At 55.5% G+C, this 18538-nt stretch overlaps 1 protein-coding gene across 1 annotated transcript in view; it reads left to right on the top strand.

The window, feature by feature from the left end:
* LOC115313573 (sphingomyelin phosphodiesterase-like) overlaps nt 1-18538 on the top strand; it is a 134533-nt gene that overhangs the window by 96845 nt on the left and 19150 nt on the right. The window contains exons 9-10 of the mRNA XM_042293319.1: nt 1552-1634; nt 2889-3078. Coding sequence (XP_042149253.1) covers nt 1552-1634; nt 2889-3078 — 273 coding nt within the window. The remainder of the gene's footprint in view (nt 1-1551; nt 1635-2888; nt 3079-18538) is intronic.

Here is an 18538-nt window from a genome sequence, read left to right as displayed (position 1 = left end):
TGGTGCGCGGTTTCAAATTAAGGCAGAGCACAACCAGTCAAATCTCGACTTCCGGTAGTACATCGGGAAAGGTGGGTGCCCATTCTTTGATTGCAAAAACGAATTGCACAAAGCATTACTTGTTTATATGTAGATTAAAACATGTGTCAGTAGTGCATATAAAATATTGGTCAGCTATTTGTTTTTGTCGTTTAAAATAATGGCTTACATTGCAGTTCAAATATAGCTAAGTATACTCGCGTTTACGCACACCTCCTGACACTGTAGGCGCGAATGCGGCATTGGTGCTTTCTCCCAGGGTTGTTTACGTGCCAAAGAAACAAAAGTCATCTCGAATATCGAGAGAAACGTCAATAGTATACGCACCAACACTGTATCAGTACTTACCTGTGCATGCAGACGGTGAACATAAATTACAAACTGATTAATGAGTGCGGCTTCCAATAAATAATATTTGTCTTATTTTTATCCACTCATGTCCAGGTAGAAAAATATTTTTTTTTCTGACTTGAAAAACGTAATATTAGAAAAAAAATTTTTTTAAAGGAAAAAATCCAAAATACTTTTATCGTCAGTTAAGTCATTGCTGTAATCAAATAAGCAGCACCTTTTATAAGTGGCGCACATTTACTGTCTTACTTGCATCTAAAAGCTCCTAAATGGAGGTCATGTTAGTGGCACATAAATCTCGTAGATTATCAATATTAATCCCTTCGCGGTTTCGGCGCACCTTGAAAAATTCTTAGATTACATTCAACTGCTATTGTTGCGTAGGCTCTTCGCTTGTCTTTAAAAAAACTTACTGCGTAACATAGGATTGGACCCGGAGGACTGGCAAGCTAAAGATAAAAAATTTTACTGTAACTAAAGCAATCGCGCTTTTAGAACATTAATCAATATACCTACTTTTCGCTACAACCCAAGCTATAAAGTGTCTTCCTTTTATTTTCCGGCAAAGATATGTAATGCGCGCGCGTTTTCCCGTAGGAATACAGAGGAAGACCGCGACAATAGACTGGTCGTTGTCTCTTTCAAATTAAAGCCGGAATTTCCGTAGACACTAGCGACAATTAAACCTCTAGCGTGCATTGTAATAAACCTATGTCCGAACCGTCCAAAGCGGCAAGCAAGCTGAAGATCGACGAAAGTCGACGCAAACCGGCCGACGCGTCCGCTTTGGTGAAGCCGCGTATACTACCATCGAGCTCGTTGTGAGAACCTGCAAGACGCGCTGACGGCGACGCTGACGCTGTCGAGGTGGCGATGCGTGGGCACAGTGCAAGGATGCTTGGGATGAAGGCGCAGGCGTTCTCTTCTAGCGGTTCTTCGCTTCAGCGCCTCTTAACGTCTGTCCACGCGCGAGAATAGCGTTTGCGAGAACTAAGATAGGTTTCAAATCAACTTAAAATCTTTACAACTCGCGCTGTGGGCGTCCTGACAAACGTCACAAAGGTAGTTTTCAGCTGGTTGCCTCTTGTTTTTTGTTTTTTTTTTACTTCGCGAGTTTATATCGTCGTGGGGGTCCGCCGTAACCCTTTGTGACATGCGCAGGTTCACATCATCGGTCACATCCCACCAGGAACTGGTGACTGCCTTCAGGTCTGGAGCGAAAACTACAACAAAATAATAGTGAGGTAACGGTAGTATTTTGTGTATTAGGGAAATCATGCCTCGGCAAAGACGGACAGGCCGCCACTTGACCACCGCCGAACCTAGATTAACTAGATAGCTTTCCAAGGTACCAACAATACATTTCTGGGGTAGCGCACGCAATCTTGCGTTCATTGTAAAATTGAGTATCCTAATTAACTATTTCACTTTGAGTAAGTTAACTAAATTTAGTGGTGACAAGATCTCGTACAAATAATTTTTTGTATGCTGTCTTTTCCTGAAGTTTATCACTATATTCAATCGGCGATAATACTTTATTGATATCGAACAAATGATCTTATGCTAATATTTTACTTAAAAAAACAAGGTTATGCTTTCTGGAACGAAGACGTGGCAGGAAAAGGACCGCGCTGTTTTCATTATAGCTACTACACGTCGCCATTAGTGGCCCTTCGTTCTATAAAACAAAGTTGTTTTAATCTCGCCGACTGCAAAGATAAAACCGCAGCAGCATCAGCATCATAGCCATCATAACTGCCGTCAAGTTTATTATGAGAACATTTTATTTCAGACAGAAATGTCTCTACGAGGCTTGCGCTAACAACGCAAAGTCCTCTGACATTGTCATCGACCCATTATAGAAGTTAGCAGGCGAAACAGAAATACCAAATACGAGACATTCGGTACGGTGCTTGGAACACGAATTCGAATGCTATTTGTATCATCCTGTCAGTCCAATGCATAAAAGTTGTTCTAAAGTGGCCAGATATTTTCTCACAGGAACCGATGCGTCAAGCTATCGGATGTCGCGATCCTGCCGGTTGATCGTAGAAGTACTGCCGAAAAAGGAGAACGGGCGGGAAGGTCGCAGTCGACAAAGCGCCCCGACTCGTATCTGCTTTGATTACTTCCGCGTATGTGGCTACAAATCAACGCGATGCAGACCTCTAGACGGTGGTTTTAAAAGCGCAAAGGACTAAGAAGAGAAGGAGGGGATAGGACAGAGCGCTCTGTTTTGTCCCCTCCTTCTCTTCTTAGTCCTTTGCGCTTTTAAAACCACCGTCTTGATGTTCAACCAACTAGCCCCCCAATTAATTCTGATGCGACGCAGAACATGCGCCTTCCGCATTCGCCTCTGCTGTTGTGCTGCCTTTAAGATAATGACAGGCAGCAGCACGACACTTTTGAGACGTCATCGGGCGTTAATCGACGGACCGCATTCGAGCACGAAGTGAAGACACGAGTTGGCTTTGAGGCACCATGCATTTGGTGCGCAGGTTCCAAGACACCGTTCGTGGACAGTTCTTCGGTCACACGCACATGGACGAACTCAGGCTGTTCTACGACGACGACGACAAGCGGGCCGTGGGCGTAGCCTACGTGGCGCCCAGCGTGACCACCTTCAGTTCGGGACACCCCGCCTTCCGCTTGTATACCATTGATGGGAACTACCCCAACAGCACTTGGGTAAGTTCTTGTCGTTCTATGAACCGCTCGCAAAGCACGCAGCGCCCATCGATGTGACGGTAAAAGTTCGGGGAACTGGCTCTATAGAACCGGCTGTAACGAGTGTACCAATATTTTTGGACTTTTGCAACTGCTAGACCGGGGCAACGTGGTTTATGGGCTATGTTTGCAACACAAGGTGCGAGGAGGAAACTAAAGGGTGGACCAATACCTCACAAATAGGTATACAGGCCCCCACTCATTTCATTTTCATTAGAAGGAATGATGGCAGAGCCGGAATCTCCCCTCGTGGGCTACCAGCTTCGACGACCGACTTCTCTCCGCTCTTTCTTTCTTACGTCTTTTTCCGATGACTCCCAGGGAAACGTGGGCAGTCGACGACCCATAACTGTGTAAATTGGGAAACGCGGACGCGAACAGAAACTTAATCTGTGGAACAATGGTTGGTGATAGGCATTTCATGAGCTGTTGGACATATTTCCTTAACCAGAAATACATCCTCTCTTTTTGAACAATATACGTCAAAGAGTATTTGGGAAATTATTCTTAAGCAGAGTATGGAGGATTAACCTGGAAGACCGGAAAACGTTGCTTCCATGGGCGTACCAACCGGGGGGGGGGGGGGGGAAGCAAGGGGTGTGCTTGCCCCCCAGTTCTCAGAGGGAGGGGGGGGGGGGGGGACAAGGCATGTGTTTTGACACCCCCCTACCCGCCCCTCTGAAACAGCCGCCACTGAGCAGGGCAAAAACTGGCCGGCGGCGCCCGAGGAATACCAAGGGCACCACCCCCCGACCCGCGGGGGCATATTTGTAACGCGCAGGCGATACAAACACTAGCAACGGCGCTGCCGCCGTCAATGCGAGTTTTTGCAGCGGTAGCAAAACTTAGTTGTCAAGTGTCTGCAGCCTACATAGCAGATCCGTGTTCCCAGGATGTGGGCTTACTTTTTTTTTTTCCCTCGAGCCTTTTGTCTTGTCGAGGCATTTGTCGATATTTACGACATTTCTTTTTCACGGTTAACACTGAAGAAAACGAATGTTGTCTAACGAATAATAACTGAACTAAATCCTATGGAACCCTATTTACGGATGTGCATGGAGGACAGCAAGGCTTGGGTTGCCGGCTGCAAAGCTGCGTGTAGGTGGTAGAAAAGGAGGGGGGGGGGGGGGCGAAGTAGGTTAATAGTTTAGTAATTAGCAGCCGGACACTGTCGCAGCGAAGCGGCGTGAATGGAGGTGGGGAGAGGGGGGGGGAGGGGGTCACGCGTTTCGAGTTATACACGCGCCGTCCGAATCCGGAATTTAAGTTCCCGCGCGCTGCCGAGCAGTCAATCCGGCGTGAGCGTCGTTGCTAGGGTGTCTATCGCCTGCGCCGCAAAAATTAGTGATAGACCGAATATGTCGAACTTCAGACTCGGCAAAGATCGGCACAAGCTCAAATTTACAAGGAAAGTATGGCAAAGATGGGTCAAAATTCGGCAAATGTATGCGCACGTGCTGACGCGACAGGGTCATGGATCGCAAATGGAGGCCGCACAGTCGCGCGGTTACCATCATTACCCCTCACTCAAAAACAAGTTAGTACGCCACTGGTTGCTTCCACTAAACTCGTCTGAAAGAAAACAAAAAAACATCGTCTATTCAACAGCCTGTTGACTAATCACAATATTTTAAGCACCCGCCGATAATGTAAATGACAAATTTCGACTACCGAAGATAAATTGGCAAGAAATTAAGAAGTGAATGCTTCATCCTACGATGTCGAGTACGATGGCTGTTTGACAGGAGAGCGCACTACAGTAGAGCGCCGACGGGAGAGTGTGCGACAGGAGAGCGCCGCGACACGAGAGTGCACGACAGCAGAGCGCCGACGGGAGAGCGTGCGACAGGAGAGCGCCGCGACACGAGAGTGCACGACAGCAGAGCGCCGAAGGGTAGAGCGTGCGACAGGAGAGCGCCGCGACACGAGAGTGCACGACAGCAGAGCGCCGACGGGAGAGCTTGCGACAGGAGAGCGCCGCGACACGAGAGTGCACGACAGCAGAGCGCCGACGGGAGAGCGTGCGACAGGAGAGCGCCGCGACACGAGAGTGCACGACAGCAGAGCGCCGACGGGAGAGCGTGCGACAGGAGAGCGCCGCGACACGAGAGTGCACGACAGCAGAGCGCCGACGGGAGAGCGTGCGACAGGAGAGCGCCGCGACACGAGAGTGCACGACAGCAGAGCGCCGACGGGTAGAGCGTGCGACAGGAGAGCGCCGCGACACGAGAGTGCACGACAGCAGAGCGCCGACGGGAGAGCGTGCGACAGGAGAGCGCCGCGACACGAGAGTGCACGACAGCAGAGCGCCGACGGAGAGCCTGCGACAGGAGAGCGCCGCGACACGAGAGTGCACGACAGCAGAGCGCCGACGGGAGAGCGTGAGACAGGAGAGCGCCGCGACACGAGAGTGCACGACAGCAGAGCGCCGACGGGAGAGCGTGCGACAGGAGAGCGCCGCGACACGAGAGTGCACGACAGCAGAGCGCCGACGGGAGAGCGTGCGACAGGAGAGCGCCGCGACACGAGAGTGCACGACAGCAGAGCGCCGACGGGAGAGCGTGCGACAGGAGAGCGCCGCGACACGAGAGTGCACGACAGCAGAGCGCCGACGGGAGAGCGTGCGACAGGAGAGCGCCGCGACACGAGAGTGCACGGCAGCAGAGCGCCGACGGGAGAGCGTGCGACAGGAGAGCGCCGCGACACGAGAGTGCACGACAGCAGAGCGCCGACGGGAGAGCGTGCGACAGGAGAGCGCCGCGACACGAGAGTGCACGACAGCAGAGCGCCGACGGGTAGAGCGTGCGACAGGAGAGCGCCGCGACACGAGAGTGCACGACAGCAGAGCGCCGACGGGAGAGCGTGCGACAGGAGAGCGCCGCGACACGAGAGTGCACGACAGCAGAGCGCCGACGGAGAGCCTGCGACAGGAGAGCGCCGCGACACGAGAGTGCACGACAGCAGAGCGCCGACGGGAGAGCGTGCGACAGGAGAGCGCCGCGACACGAGAGTGCACGAAAGCAGAGCGCCGACGGGAGAGCGTGCGACAGGAGAGCGCCGCGACACGAGAGTGCACGACAGCAGAGCGCCGACGGAGAGCCTGCGACAGGAGAGCGCCGCGACACGAGAGTGCACGACAGCAGAGCGCCGACGGGAGAGCGTGCGACAGGAGAGCGCCGCGACACGAGAGTGCACGACAGCAGAGCGCCGACGGGTAGAGCGTGCGACAGGAGAGCGCCGCGACACGAGAGTGCACGACAGCAGAGCGCCGACGGAGAGCCTGCCACAGGAGAGCGCCGCGACACGAGAGTGCACGACAGCAGAGCGCCGACGGGTAGAGCGTGCGACAGGAGAGCGCCGCGACACGAGAGTGCACGACAGCAGAGCGCCGACGGGAGAGCGTGCGACAGGAGAGCGCCGCGACACGAGAGTGCACGACAGCAGAGCGCCGACGGGTAGAGCGTGCGACAGGAGAGCGCCGCGACACGAGAGTGCACGACAGCAGAGCGCCGACGGGAGAGCGTGCGACAGGAGAGCGCCGCGACACGAGAGTGCACGACAGCAGAGCGCCGACGGGAGAGCGTGCGACAGGAGAGCGCCGCGACACGAGAGTGCACGACAGCAGAGCGCCGACGGGTAGAGCGTGCGACAGGAGAGCGCCGCGACACGAGAGTGCACGACAGCAGAGCGCCGACGGGAGAGCGTGCGACAGGAGAGCGCCGCGACACGAGAGTGCACGACAGCAGAGCGCCGACGGGTAGAGCGTGCGACACGAGAGCGCCGCGACACGAGAGTGCACGACAGCAGAGCGCCGACGGGTAGAGCGTGCGACAGGAGAGCGCCGCGACACGAGAGTGCACGACATCAGAGCGCCGACGGGAGAGCATGCGACAGGAGAGCGCCGCGACACGAGAGTGCACAACAGCAGAGCGCCGACGGGAGAGCGTGCGACAGGAGAGCGCCGCGACACGAGAGTGCACGACAGCAGAGCGCCGACGGGAGAGCGTGCGACAGGAGAGCGCCGCGACACGAGAGTGCACGACAGCAGAGCGCCGACGGGAGAGCATGCGACAGGAGAGCGCCGCGACACGAGAGTGCACGACAGCAGAGCGCCGACGGGAGAGCGTGCGACAGGAGAGCGCCGCGACACGAGAGTGCACGACAGCAGAGCGCCGACGGGAGAGCGTGCGACAGGAGAGCGCCGCGACACGAGAGTGCACGACATCAGAGCGCCGACGGGAGAGCATGCGACAGGAGAGCGCCGCGACACGAGAGTGCACGACAGCAGAGCGCCGACGGGAGAGCGTGCGACAGGAGAGCGCCGCGACACGAGAGTGCACAACAGCAGAGCGCCGACGGGAGAGCGTGCGACAGGAGAGCGCCGCGACACGAGAGTGCACGACAGCAGAGCGCCGACGGGTAGAGCGTGCGACAGGAGAGCGCCGCGACACGAGAGTGCACGACAGCAGAGCGCCGACGGAGAGCCTGCGACAGGAGAGCGCCGCGACACGAGAGTGCACGACAGCAGAGCGCCGACGGGAGAGCGTGCGACAGGAGAGCGCCGCGACACGAGAGTGCACGACAGCAGAGCGCCGACGGGTAGAGCGTGCGACAGGAGAGCGCCGCGACACGAGAGTGCACGACAGCAGAGCGCCGACGGAGAGCCTGCGACAGGAGAGCGCCGCGACACGAGAGTGCACGACAGCACGACAGCAGAGCGCCGACGGGAGAGCGTGCGACAGGAGAGCGCCGCGACACGAGAGTGCACGACAGCAGAGCGCCGACGGGAGAGCGTGCGACAGGAGAGCGCCGCGACACGAGAGTGCACGACAGCAGAGCGCCGACGGGAGAGCGTGCGACAGGAGAGCGCCGCGACACGAGAGTGCACGAGAGCAGAGCGCCGACGGGAGAGCGTGCGACAGGAGAGCGCCGCGACACGAGAGTGCACGACAGCAGAGCGCCGACGGGAGAGCGTGCGACAGGAGAGCGCCGCGACACGAGAGTGCACGACAGCAGAGCGCCGACGGGAGAGCGTGCGACAGGAGAGCGCCGCGACACGAGAGTGCACGACAGCAGAGCGCCGACGGGAGAGCGTGCGACAGGAGAGCGCCGCGACACGAGAGTGCACGACAGCAGAGCGCCGACGGAGAGCGTGCGACAGGAGAGCGCCGCGACACGAGAGTGCACGACAGCAGAGCGCCGACGGGAGAGCGTGCGACAGGAGAGCGCCGCGACACGAGAGTGCACGACAGCAGAGCGCCGACGGAGAGCGTGCGACAGGAGAGCGCCGCGACACGAGAGTGCACGACAGCAGAGCGCCGACGGGAGAGCGTGCGACAGGAGAGCGCCGCGACACGAGAGTGCACGACAGCAGAGCGCCGACGGGAGAGCGTGCGACAGGAGAGCGCCGCGACACGAGAGTGCACGACAGCAGAGCGCCGACGGGAGAGCGTGCGACAGGAGAGCGCCACGACACGAGAGTGCACGACAGCAGAGCGCCGACGGGAGAGCGTGCGACAGGAGAGCGCCGCGACACGAGAGTGCACGACAGCAGAGCGCCGACGGGAGAGCGTGCGACAGGAGAGCGCCGCGACACGAGAGTGCACGACAGCAGAGCGCCGACGGGAGAGCGTGCGACAGGAGAGCGCCGCGACACGAGAGTGCACGACAGCAGAGCGCCGACGGAGAGCGTGCGACAGGAGAGCGCCGCGACACGAGAGTGCACGACAGCAGAGCGCCGACGGGAGAGCGTGCGACAGGAGAGCGCCGCGACACGAGAGTGCACGACAGCAGAGCGCCGACGGAGAGCGTGCGACAGGAGAGCGCCGCGACACGAGAGTGCACGACAGCAGAGCGCCGACGGAGAGCGTGCGACAGGAGAGCGCCGCGACACGAGAGTGCACGACAGCAGAGCGCCGACGGAGAGCGTGCGACAGGAGAGCGCCGCGACACGAGAGTGCACGACAGCAGAGCGCCGACGGGAGAGCGTGCGACAGGAGAGCGCCGCGACACGAGAGTGCACGACAGCAGAGCGCCGACGGAGAGCGTGCGACAGGAGAGCGCCGCGACACGAGAGTGCACGACAGCAGAGCGCCGACGGAGAGCGTGCGACAGGAGAGCGCCGCGACACGAGAGTGCACGACAGCAGAGCGCCGACGGGAGAGCGTGCGACAGGAGAGCGCCGCGACACGAGAGTGCACGACAGCAGAGCGCCGACGGGAGAGCGTGCGACAGGAGAGCGCCGCGACACGAGAGTGCACGACAGCAGAGCGCCGACGGGAGAGCGTGCGACAGGAGAGCGCCGCGACACGAGAGTGCACGACAGCAGAGCGCCGACGGAGAGCGTGCGACAGGAGAGCGCCGCGACACGAGAGTGCACGACAGCAGAGCGCCGACGGGAGAGCGTGCGACAGGAGAGCGCCGCGACACGAGAGTGCACGACTGCAGAGCGCCGACGGGAGAGCGTGCGACAGGAGAGCGCCGCGACACGATAGTGCACGACTGCAGAGCGCCGACGGGAGAGCGTGCGACAGGAGAGCGCCGCGACACGAGAGTGCACGACAGCAGAGCGCCGACGGGAGAGCGTGCGACAGGAGAGCGCCGCGACACGAGAGTGCACGACAGCAGAGCGCCGACGGAAGAGCGTGCGACAGGAGAGCGCCGCGACACGAGAGTGCACGACAGCAGAGCGCCGACGGGAGAGCGTGCGACAGGAGAGCGCCGCGACACGAGAGTGCACGACAGCAGAGCGCCGACGGGAGAGCGTGCGACAGGAGAGCGCCGCGACACGAGAGTGCACGACTGCAGAGCGCCGACGGGAGAGCGTGCGACAGGAGAGCGCCGCGACACGAGAGTGCACGACTGCAGAGCGCCGACGGGAGAGCGTGCGACAGGAGAGCGCCGCGACACGAGAGTGCACGACAGCAGAGCGCCGACGGGAGAGCGTGCGACAGGAGAGCGCCGCGACACGAGAGTGCACGACAGCAGAGCGCCGACGGGAGAGCGTGCGACAGGAGAGCGCCGCGACACGAGAGTGCACGACAGCAGAGCGCCGACGGGAGAGCGTGCGACAGGAGAGCGCCGCGACACGGGAGTGCACGAGAGCAGAGCGCCGACGGGAGAGCGTGCGACAGGAGAGCGCCGCGACACGAGAGTGCACGACAGCAGAGCGCCGACGGGAGAGCGTGCGACAGGAGAGCGCCGCGACACGAGAGTGCACGACAGCAGAGCGCCGACGGGAGAGCGTGCGACAGGAGAGCGCCGCGACACGAGAGTGCACGACAGCAGAGCGCCGACGGGAGAGCGTGCGACAGGAGAGCGCCGCGACACGAGAGTGCACGACAGCAGAGCGCCGACGGGAGAGCGTGCGACAGGAGAGCGCCGCGACACGAGAGTGCACGACAGCAGAGCGCCGACGGGAGAGCGTGCGACAGGAGAGCGCCGCGACACGAGAGTGCACGACAGCAGAGCGCCGACGGGAGAGCGTGCGACAGGAGAGCGCCGCGACACGAGAGTGCACGACAGCAGAGCGCCGACGGAGAGCGTGCGACAGGAGAGCGCCGCGACACGAGAGTGCACGACAGCAGAGCGCCGACGGAGAGCGTGCGACAGGAGAGCGCCGCGACACAAGAGTGCACGACAGCAGAGCGCCGACGGAGAGCGTGCGACAGGAGAGCGCCGCGACACGAGAGTGCACGACAGCAGAGCGCCGACGGGAGAGCGTGCGACAGGAGAGCGCCGCGACACGAGAGTGCACGACAGCAGAGCGCCGACGGAGAGCGTGCGACAGGAGAGCGCCGCGACACGAGAGTGCACGACAGCAGAGCGCCGACGGAGAGCGTGCGACAGGAGAGCGCCGCGACACGAGAGTGCACGACAGCAGAGCGCCGACGGAGAGCGTGCGACAGGAGAGCGCCGCGACACGAGAGTGCACGACAGCAGAGCGCCGACGGGAGAGCGTGCGACAGGAGAGCGCCGCGACACGAGAGTGCACGACAGCAGAGCGCCGACGGAGAGCGTGCGACAGGAGAGCGCCGCGACACAAGAGTGCACGACAGCAGAGCGCCGACGGGAGAGCGTGCGACAGGAGAGCGCCGCGACACGAGAGTGCACGACAGCAGAGCGCCGACGGAGAGCGTGCGACAGGAGAGCGCCGCGACACGAGAGTGCACGACAGCAGAGCGCCGACGGAGAGCGTGCGACAGGAGAGCGCCGCGACACGAGAGTGCACGACAGCAGAGCGCCGACGGGAGAGCGTGCGACAGGAGAGCGCCGCGACACGAGAGTGCACGACAGCAGAGCGCCGACGGAGAGCGTGCGACAGGAGAGCGCCGCGACACGAGAGTGCACGACAGCAGAGCGCCGACGGGAGAGCGTGCGACAGGAGAGCGCCGCGACACAAGAGTGCACGACTGCAGAGCGCCGACGGGAGAGCGTGCGACAGGAGAGCGCCGCGACACGAGAGTGCACGACAGCAGAGCGCCGACGGGAGAGCGTGCGACAGGAGAGCGCCGCGACACGAGAGTGCACGACAGCAGAGCGCCGACGGGAGAGCGTGCGACAGGAGAGCGCCGCGACACGAGAGTGCACGACAGCAGAGCGCCGACGGAGAGCGTGCGACAGGAGAGCGCCGCGACACGAGAGTGCACGACAGCAGAGCGCCGACGGAGAGCGTGCGACAGGAGAGCGCCGCGACACGAGAGTGCACGACAGCAGAGCGCCGACGGGAGAGCGTGCGACAGGAGAGCGCCGCGACACGAGAGTGCACGACAGCAGAGCGCCGACGGAGAGCGTGCGACAGGAGAGCGCCGCGACACGAGAGTGCACGACAGCAGAGCGCCGACGGGAGAGCGTGCGACAGGAGAGCGCCGCGACACGAGAGTGCACGACTGCAGAGCGCCGACGGGAGAGCGTGCGACAGGAGAGCGCCGCGACACGAGAGTGCACGACAGCAGAGCGCCGACGGGAGAGCGTGCGACAGGAGAGCGCCGCGACACGAGAGTGCACGACAGCAGAGCGCCGACGGGAGAGCGTGCGACAGGAGAGCGCCGCGACACGAGAGTGCACGACAGCAGAGCGCCGACGGGAGAGCGTGCGACAGGAGAGCGCCGCGACACGAGAGTGCACGACAGCAGAGCGCCGACGGAGAGCGTGCGACAGGAGAGCGCCGCGACACGAGAGTGCACGACAGCAGAGCGCCGACGGGAGAGCGTGCGACAGGAGAGCGCCGCGACACGAGAGTGCACGACTGCAGAGCGCCGACGGGAGAGCGTGCGACAGGAGAGCGCCGCGACACGAGAGTGCACGACTGCAGAGCGCCGACGGGAGAGCGTGCGACAGGAGAGCGCCGCGACACGAGAGTGCACGACAGCAGAGCGCCGACGGGAGAGCGTGCGACAGGAGAGCGCCGCGACACGAGAGTGCACGACAGCAGAGCGCCGACGGGAGAGTGTGCGACAGGAGAGCGCCGCGACACGAGAGTGCACGACAGCAGAGCGCCGACGGGAGAGCGTGCGACAGGAGAGCGCCGCGACACGGGAGTGCACGACAGCAGAGCGCCGACGGAGAGCGTGCGACAGGAGAGCGCTGCGACACGAGAGTGCACGACAGCAGAGCGCCGACGGAGAGCGTGCGACAGGAGAGCGCCGCGACACAAGAGTGCACGACAGCAGAGCGCCGACGGAGAGCGTGCGACAGGAGAGCGCCACGACACGAGAGTGCACGACAGCAGAGCGCCGACGGGAGAGCGTGCGACAGGAGAGCGCCGCGACACGAGAGTGCACGACAGCAGAGCGCCGACGGAGAGCGTGCGACAGGAGAGCGCCGCGACACGAGAGTGCACGACAGCAGAGCGCCGACGGAGAGCGTGCGACAGGAGAGCGCCGCGACACGAGAGTGCACGACAGCAGAGCGCCGACGGGAGAGCGTGCGACAGGAGAGCGCCGCGACACGAGAGTGCACGACAGCAGAGCGCCAACGGAGAGCGTGCGACAGGAGAGCGCCGCGACACAAGAGTGCACGACAGCAGAGCGCCGACGGAGAGCGTGCGACAGGAGAGCGCCGCGACACGAGAGTGCACGACAGCAGAGCGCCGACGGAGAGCGTGCGACAGGAGAGCGCCGCGACACAAGAGTGCACGACAGCAGAGCGCCGACGGAGAGCGTGCGACAGGAGAGCGCCGCGACACGAGAGTGCACGACAGCAGAGCGCCGACGGGAGAGCGTGCGACAGGAGAGCGCCGCGACACGAGAGTGCACGACAGCAGGGCGCCGCGACACCAGAGCGCACGACGGGAGAGCGCCACGACACGAGAGCGCGTGCCATTAGACCGCGCGTCACGAGAGCGCATGTGCCCGACTTTGGAATGATCCGTGTTTGAATCTTCAAACAGATGTTTTCTCGGATCAAACGCTTTACGTCATTTTATTGGTTGAGTACGCAGACCTGTGGGAAGTCTAAAAAGTACAATTTTTGCAAATTCGAAATGAAGAAGCAAGATACAGTTTCAAAAATATGGCTGTTTATCGATTGCCGTTCCATAATATATATATATATATATATATATATATATATATATATATAACGGGCATGGTGGCGGGAGGCCGAAGGCGTGGGTATAAAACTGAGAAGAAAAAGAACCCTTAGTGAAAAACAGCAACAACGGACGATTTAATCTTCGACGTTTCGGCCGGAGTCCGGCCTTCGTCAGTCAGGAAGGCCGGTCAGGCCTTCCTGACGAAGGCCGGACTCCGGCCGAAACGTCGAAGATTAAATATTCCGTTGTTGCTGTTTTTCACTAAGGGTATTTTTCTTCTCAGTTCTATATATATATATATATATATATATATATAACAAAACATTTAACGGCTCAGTGATTGCGCGAAACCGCGGAGGTACTCTAGCATGCACCTTTGATCGTACTCTTTGACTAGCATGCTCAGATTCTTTTCTGCTCGAATGTGGGCGGCCTTGCTTCTCCTTTGAGGCTTTCCACGAAGTTCATCCGCCCGGTCCTGCTCTGTCAAGCTCTGCTCTCTTTGAAACGCGGCCAGTAGCTTCTATATGTCCGGATGATGCAGCACCAAGGACTTCTGAAATGCATTGTCCCAGAACTCCACGTGATCTTTGGTCCTCGGGAGCCCTTTGGTGATTTGTTCGTAGCACTTCCCGAAGTCATGCGGACAAAGTGCTGGCCTACGCGAGCGGCTCCTTCCGATGCTCCGGTCGGTGAGGTCACTTGGACCGGACAACAACCGGACTTCCGGAACGCCATGTGAATCAGGAATATCAAGTGATGAGAACCCTTTGGTGCCATTTGTTCCTACTTTACACCTGGGTACCTTTTTTCCGGGAATATTTCTTCCGGAACCTCCTACTCACCAGGCTATTAGACGGCGGTGCTCGCAATACCAACATGAACCACACCGTCATAAATAAAGGGGTATTTACAGACGTTTAGTTAATTGCTCAATATATTTTACCGTATTTTGGCCCTTCCCATGTCCACCAACTTTGAACAGCTTATATCGAAGCCAATATCAACAAAGCACAAATCCCTACCTTTAACAAATATGGTAGTGATAAAAGAAAAAAAACGCGCTGTATCTGGCATATAATTTACAATGTATTGGGCAACTAACTTAAGTGCAAAAAACTGCACTATACGAGAAAACATGTGTTGACAAACTCAAAGATCGATCATTTCCAAGGCGCACATGCCCTCTCGTGTCGTGCACTCTCGTGGCGCCCTTCCGAGTACGATACGCACCTCTTCTGATCGCAAAACCGAAAATCTTCGCGGTAGCGAATATTTTGGTTTATCGGCGATTTCAAAAATTTCAAGGCCGCAAAAATAAAGTCGCTGACATCTGGGATATTCAGGCGCTGTCACAACTTTTACATTACCAGCTGCTTCACTGTTTACTTCAATAGTATACGTGCCTCTGGCGTCGCCAATTTCCTTATATATTAAGTTTGCGTTCCTCTACTGCGTGATTAAAACCAATTACACACATGAACTGCCGCAATAATTAACCTGCACGGCAGCTTTAAATTCGCTTGACTTTGCTTTGCTGTGAAAGGTATTTATTTAACAACCAATGAAGTGGGCACCATGTGCACCCTGCTATTTTGAACCTTGAAAATTCACTAATATATATATATTTTTTTTTTATTATGGAAGACCAGTATGAAGTGACTAGATCGCAACCACACCAAATACGTGACGGGTAGCGAAGAAGGAATGATTGCGCTAATTACCGAGCTAAAAAAAACACACGACGTTATGACATCCAGCCATCCTGATGTCTCAGATCCTGTCCGCTCCGAGCCTAGTGTTTTCTGGGAGAGTGTCCTGTATTTTTTTTAGTAAAGTATTTGGCGACGATCTTATGCAACTTGAAAGCGTCACCAAGCTTTGATCAGCCTCTTCGCACACTATCCTCCTTGCTACGCATGCGCGTCAGCAACCAATGTGCGGAGCAGGTGTTTACCATTAATGTGCAACCCCACCATGGAGGCCGCTTTGCTTCTTTTTTGACGCTTTATAAATATTTGCCTATGTATTTTAGAGTCATTAGATTAATCATACTTGGGTAGTAATTCAATTACAGTAATTAAATTACTGTAATTTAATTACTTTTCCTGGTAATTTGTAATTGTAATAATTACTTTTGGCTAAAAGGAATTGTAATTGTAATTTAATTACTTTCTAGCGTCAGTAATTGCTAAATTTCAGGCACAATTACAATTACTTTTGCAAGATTTTGTGGCGGCGGCGCTTTTCCCCCCTGGCCACGGAGACGACAGCACAGCCAAAGCGACAGGGGAGAGAGCGTCTCCCAACCTGCTCAAACAAATGGAAAAGAGGGATGGGAAAGAGAGGCTGGGATAGAACGAAATGAAGGATTTTGTAGACTGTAAAACGATTTAATGAAGAATTTGGAAAATAATTTGATAAATGAGGGCTACATTCGCGTCCGTTTTCGTTCCTGTCGTAGTTGAATCTGACTCTTCGTCTCGTTTGCTTCCTGTTGCTCCAGCTTCTAGGGGTCTTTCTTATTTCTCATTCCCACACGGGGGCATCGGAGGTCGAAGTCGAGCTGGTTGGCTCCGATCACATCATCCGGTCGAGGCAGGGAGGTTCGAGGTTCTCCTTACGCGTCTTCGCCGCTAGCATATTCGCTTACATATTTCAGTCAAGTTTGGAACTTTTTTGTTCATGAAATTATTCTCTTTTCTTATGAGTTTTTCACGTCCTTCTCCTCTATCTCGTATGTTGATACCACTAACAGTAAGTCGTGCTACTCTAACATCGAGGCGAAGAAGTAAAGAAGCAGCAGGTCTCATTAACACGACTCACCCTGCCTTACTTCCAACTGTTCTTGCTACACTGCTCTTCCTTCTCCCAATCCTCGTCTACCTTTTTGTATAAATCTTCATTATTTAGTGTTCGCTCTACCTAACCTTTTCAACCGTTTGCCAGCCTGATTGGACGAGATTCCAAAACTTACAAATCGCGGCTTTAGCTGTAGGGAGCTTGTTTTTGCATTTCTTGTTCGTTGAAGGCTTCTTTTTTTATAGAGGGCTTGGCTTGCACTTTGTTTTTACACCTCTATCGTGACCCTCCACGCGTTGTCCTCTCGTCTTGGCCTGTGGAACCGCCCCGAGGCGCGCAGTGCTGCTTTGCATTGAGAAGCTGCAACAGTCTTATCTACAATGGAAAAGGAAAGGCTGCCGGGGCCTTGTTGCGAAAAATTCTCTAAACAGATTAGCACCAATGTAAAAAACTATAATCGTGAGGAGCAAACTCTCCGGACCGTTTCTGAAAACAAATTCAATAAACGGAAAGGCGACCTCCAATTTGCGGAAACACTTGCAGGTAGGCAACTTTCTTGTTACTTTGAATAATACTTACAGTTATAAAATAATAATAATAATAGCTCGTCTATATCTTCCAGCTGAAACACGCTCAAGTAAATCGTGAAATCGAGGCGTCCAAGAGGCCGCAGTTTTGGAATAATTCGCGGATTCTAATTTTCGCGACGCGGTGCGGTCGCGACATAGATTCCAATGTGTTTACATTTTTTTTCGCGAATTGTAGGCGATTCGCGAAATTCGCGAAAATAAAGTCGTTTGCAGTGTATCATGAATTTTTCGAGGTTGTTCTTGCCATGCTAAATTCAAATCGGCCTTCTTTATGAGACGCACAACATCGATACAATCATTGCTATCCTAATGATTAGCTACATGACGATCCTAAATTTATTATTTATCTCAGGAGCTTTTTGGGTGTTACCGTGCACTGAATTAACCCAGAATCCCTGGCAATAGAGTTGCTGCTATTGTGACACTAGTTTTGTGGAAGCGACCACGGTTCGTGTGCTACGGTTACCCACATCCGGCATGTTACAAGTCCAGACAGGGAGAGGCAGCGAATCATCGTGGCTGCAATGTTTTCATAAGTTGTCGTATCCTTTAAATGTTTGACGTCGTTTACAAGTTTCTCTTATTAGCCATTTTTACGTGAGTTTTATGATACCAGTACTGTCGCATATTTGTTTCCTTGTATTATTTTTAAGTTTATTTTTTCTTGGTTTGACTTGGATACCATTTCCATAAGCTCTAAGGAGATTCACCTCGCACCTGTGAATTTTGTCGCCATTTTTTGTTTTGAGAATATATGAACGCAGGAGTCCATTACTCCAAACTATTAAGTTCTATAATCCATTTAACAAATTTCATAAAAGGAAAGTACAATGCGTGACATTTATACAGCGGCCATATAACTCGTTTACAGTTATATGGCCCAAGGTGGGTAACTGTCAGAAATAAGTAATTGTAAAGTAATTACATTACTTTTAAAAAGTAATTTGTAATTGCAATGAACTACTTTTGCGTAGTAGTAATTGTAATTGTAGTTAAACTACTTTTGGAGCTAAGTAATTGTAATTGTAATTAAATTACATTTTGAAAGTAATTTACCCATGTATGAGATTAATGTCACATAAAATAACTATTTTATAATTATACTTTATTATCTCTATACCACGTTTATTTTAAGATGTCATATTAATATTTAAATTTAAATAAATCACAGTTTTTTTAGATTAGACATTGATTTTCGCAACTTATAACATCTCACTGTCCACGATAATCTACGTGAACGGTATGTTGGATGTAGTGAACTAAAAAAGTAAGCAATTAACTGTACAAAAGACAAATTACGAAATAAAAATAACGTTACAATAGTGTTACTTCTTCGTGCTATAAATACGGAATAACTTCAACTAATGAAAATAACGAGACGTTGATTTAAGAAGCCTCTTTTGATATAACATCTCAGATAACATCTGAATAACACGCCCAATTATGACACCTAAATAATACCTTACATACGTTGCTTGCAGCTGTTGCCATTGCT

Source organism: Ixodes scapularis, unplaced genomic scaffold (assembly GCF_016920785.2).
Source record: "Ixodes scapularis isolate PalLabHiFi unplaced genomic scaffold, ASM1692078v2 PGA_scaffold4__175_contigs__length_147842914, whole genome shotgun sequence".
NCBI classification, from domain to species: Eukaryota; Metazoa; Arthropoda; class Arachnida; order Ixodida; family Ixodidae; genus Ixodes; species Ixodes scapularis.
Note: the sequence above shows the minus strand (reverse complement) of the source record. Positions and strands in the feature narration are given on the sequence as shown.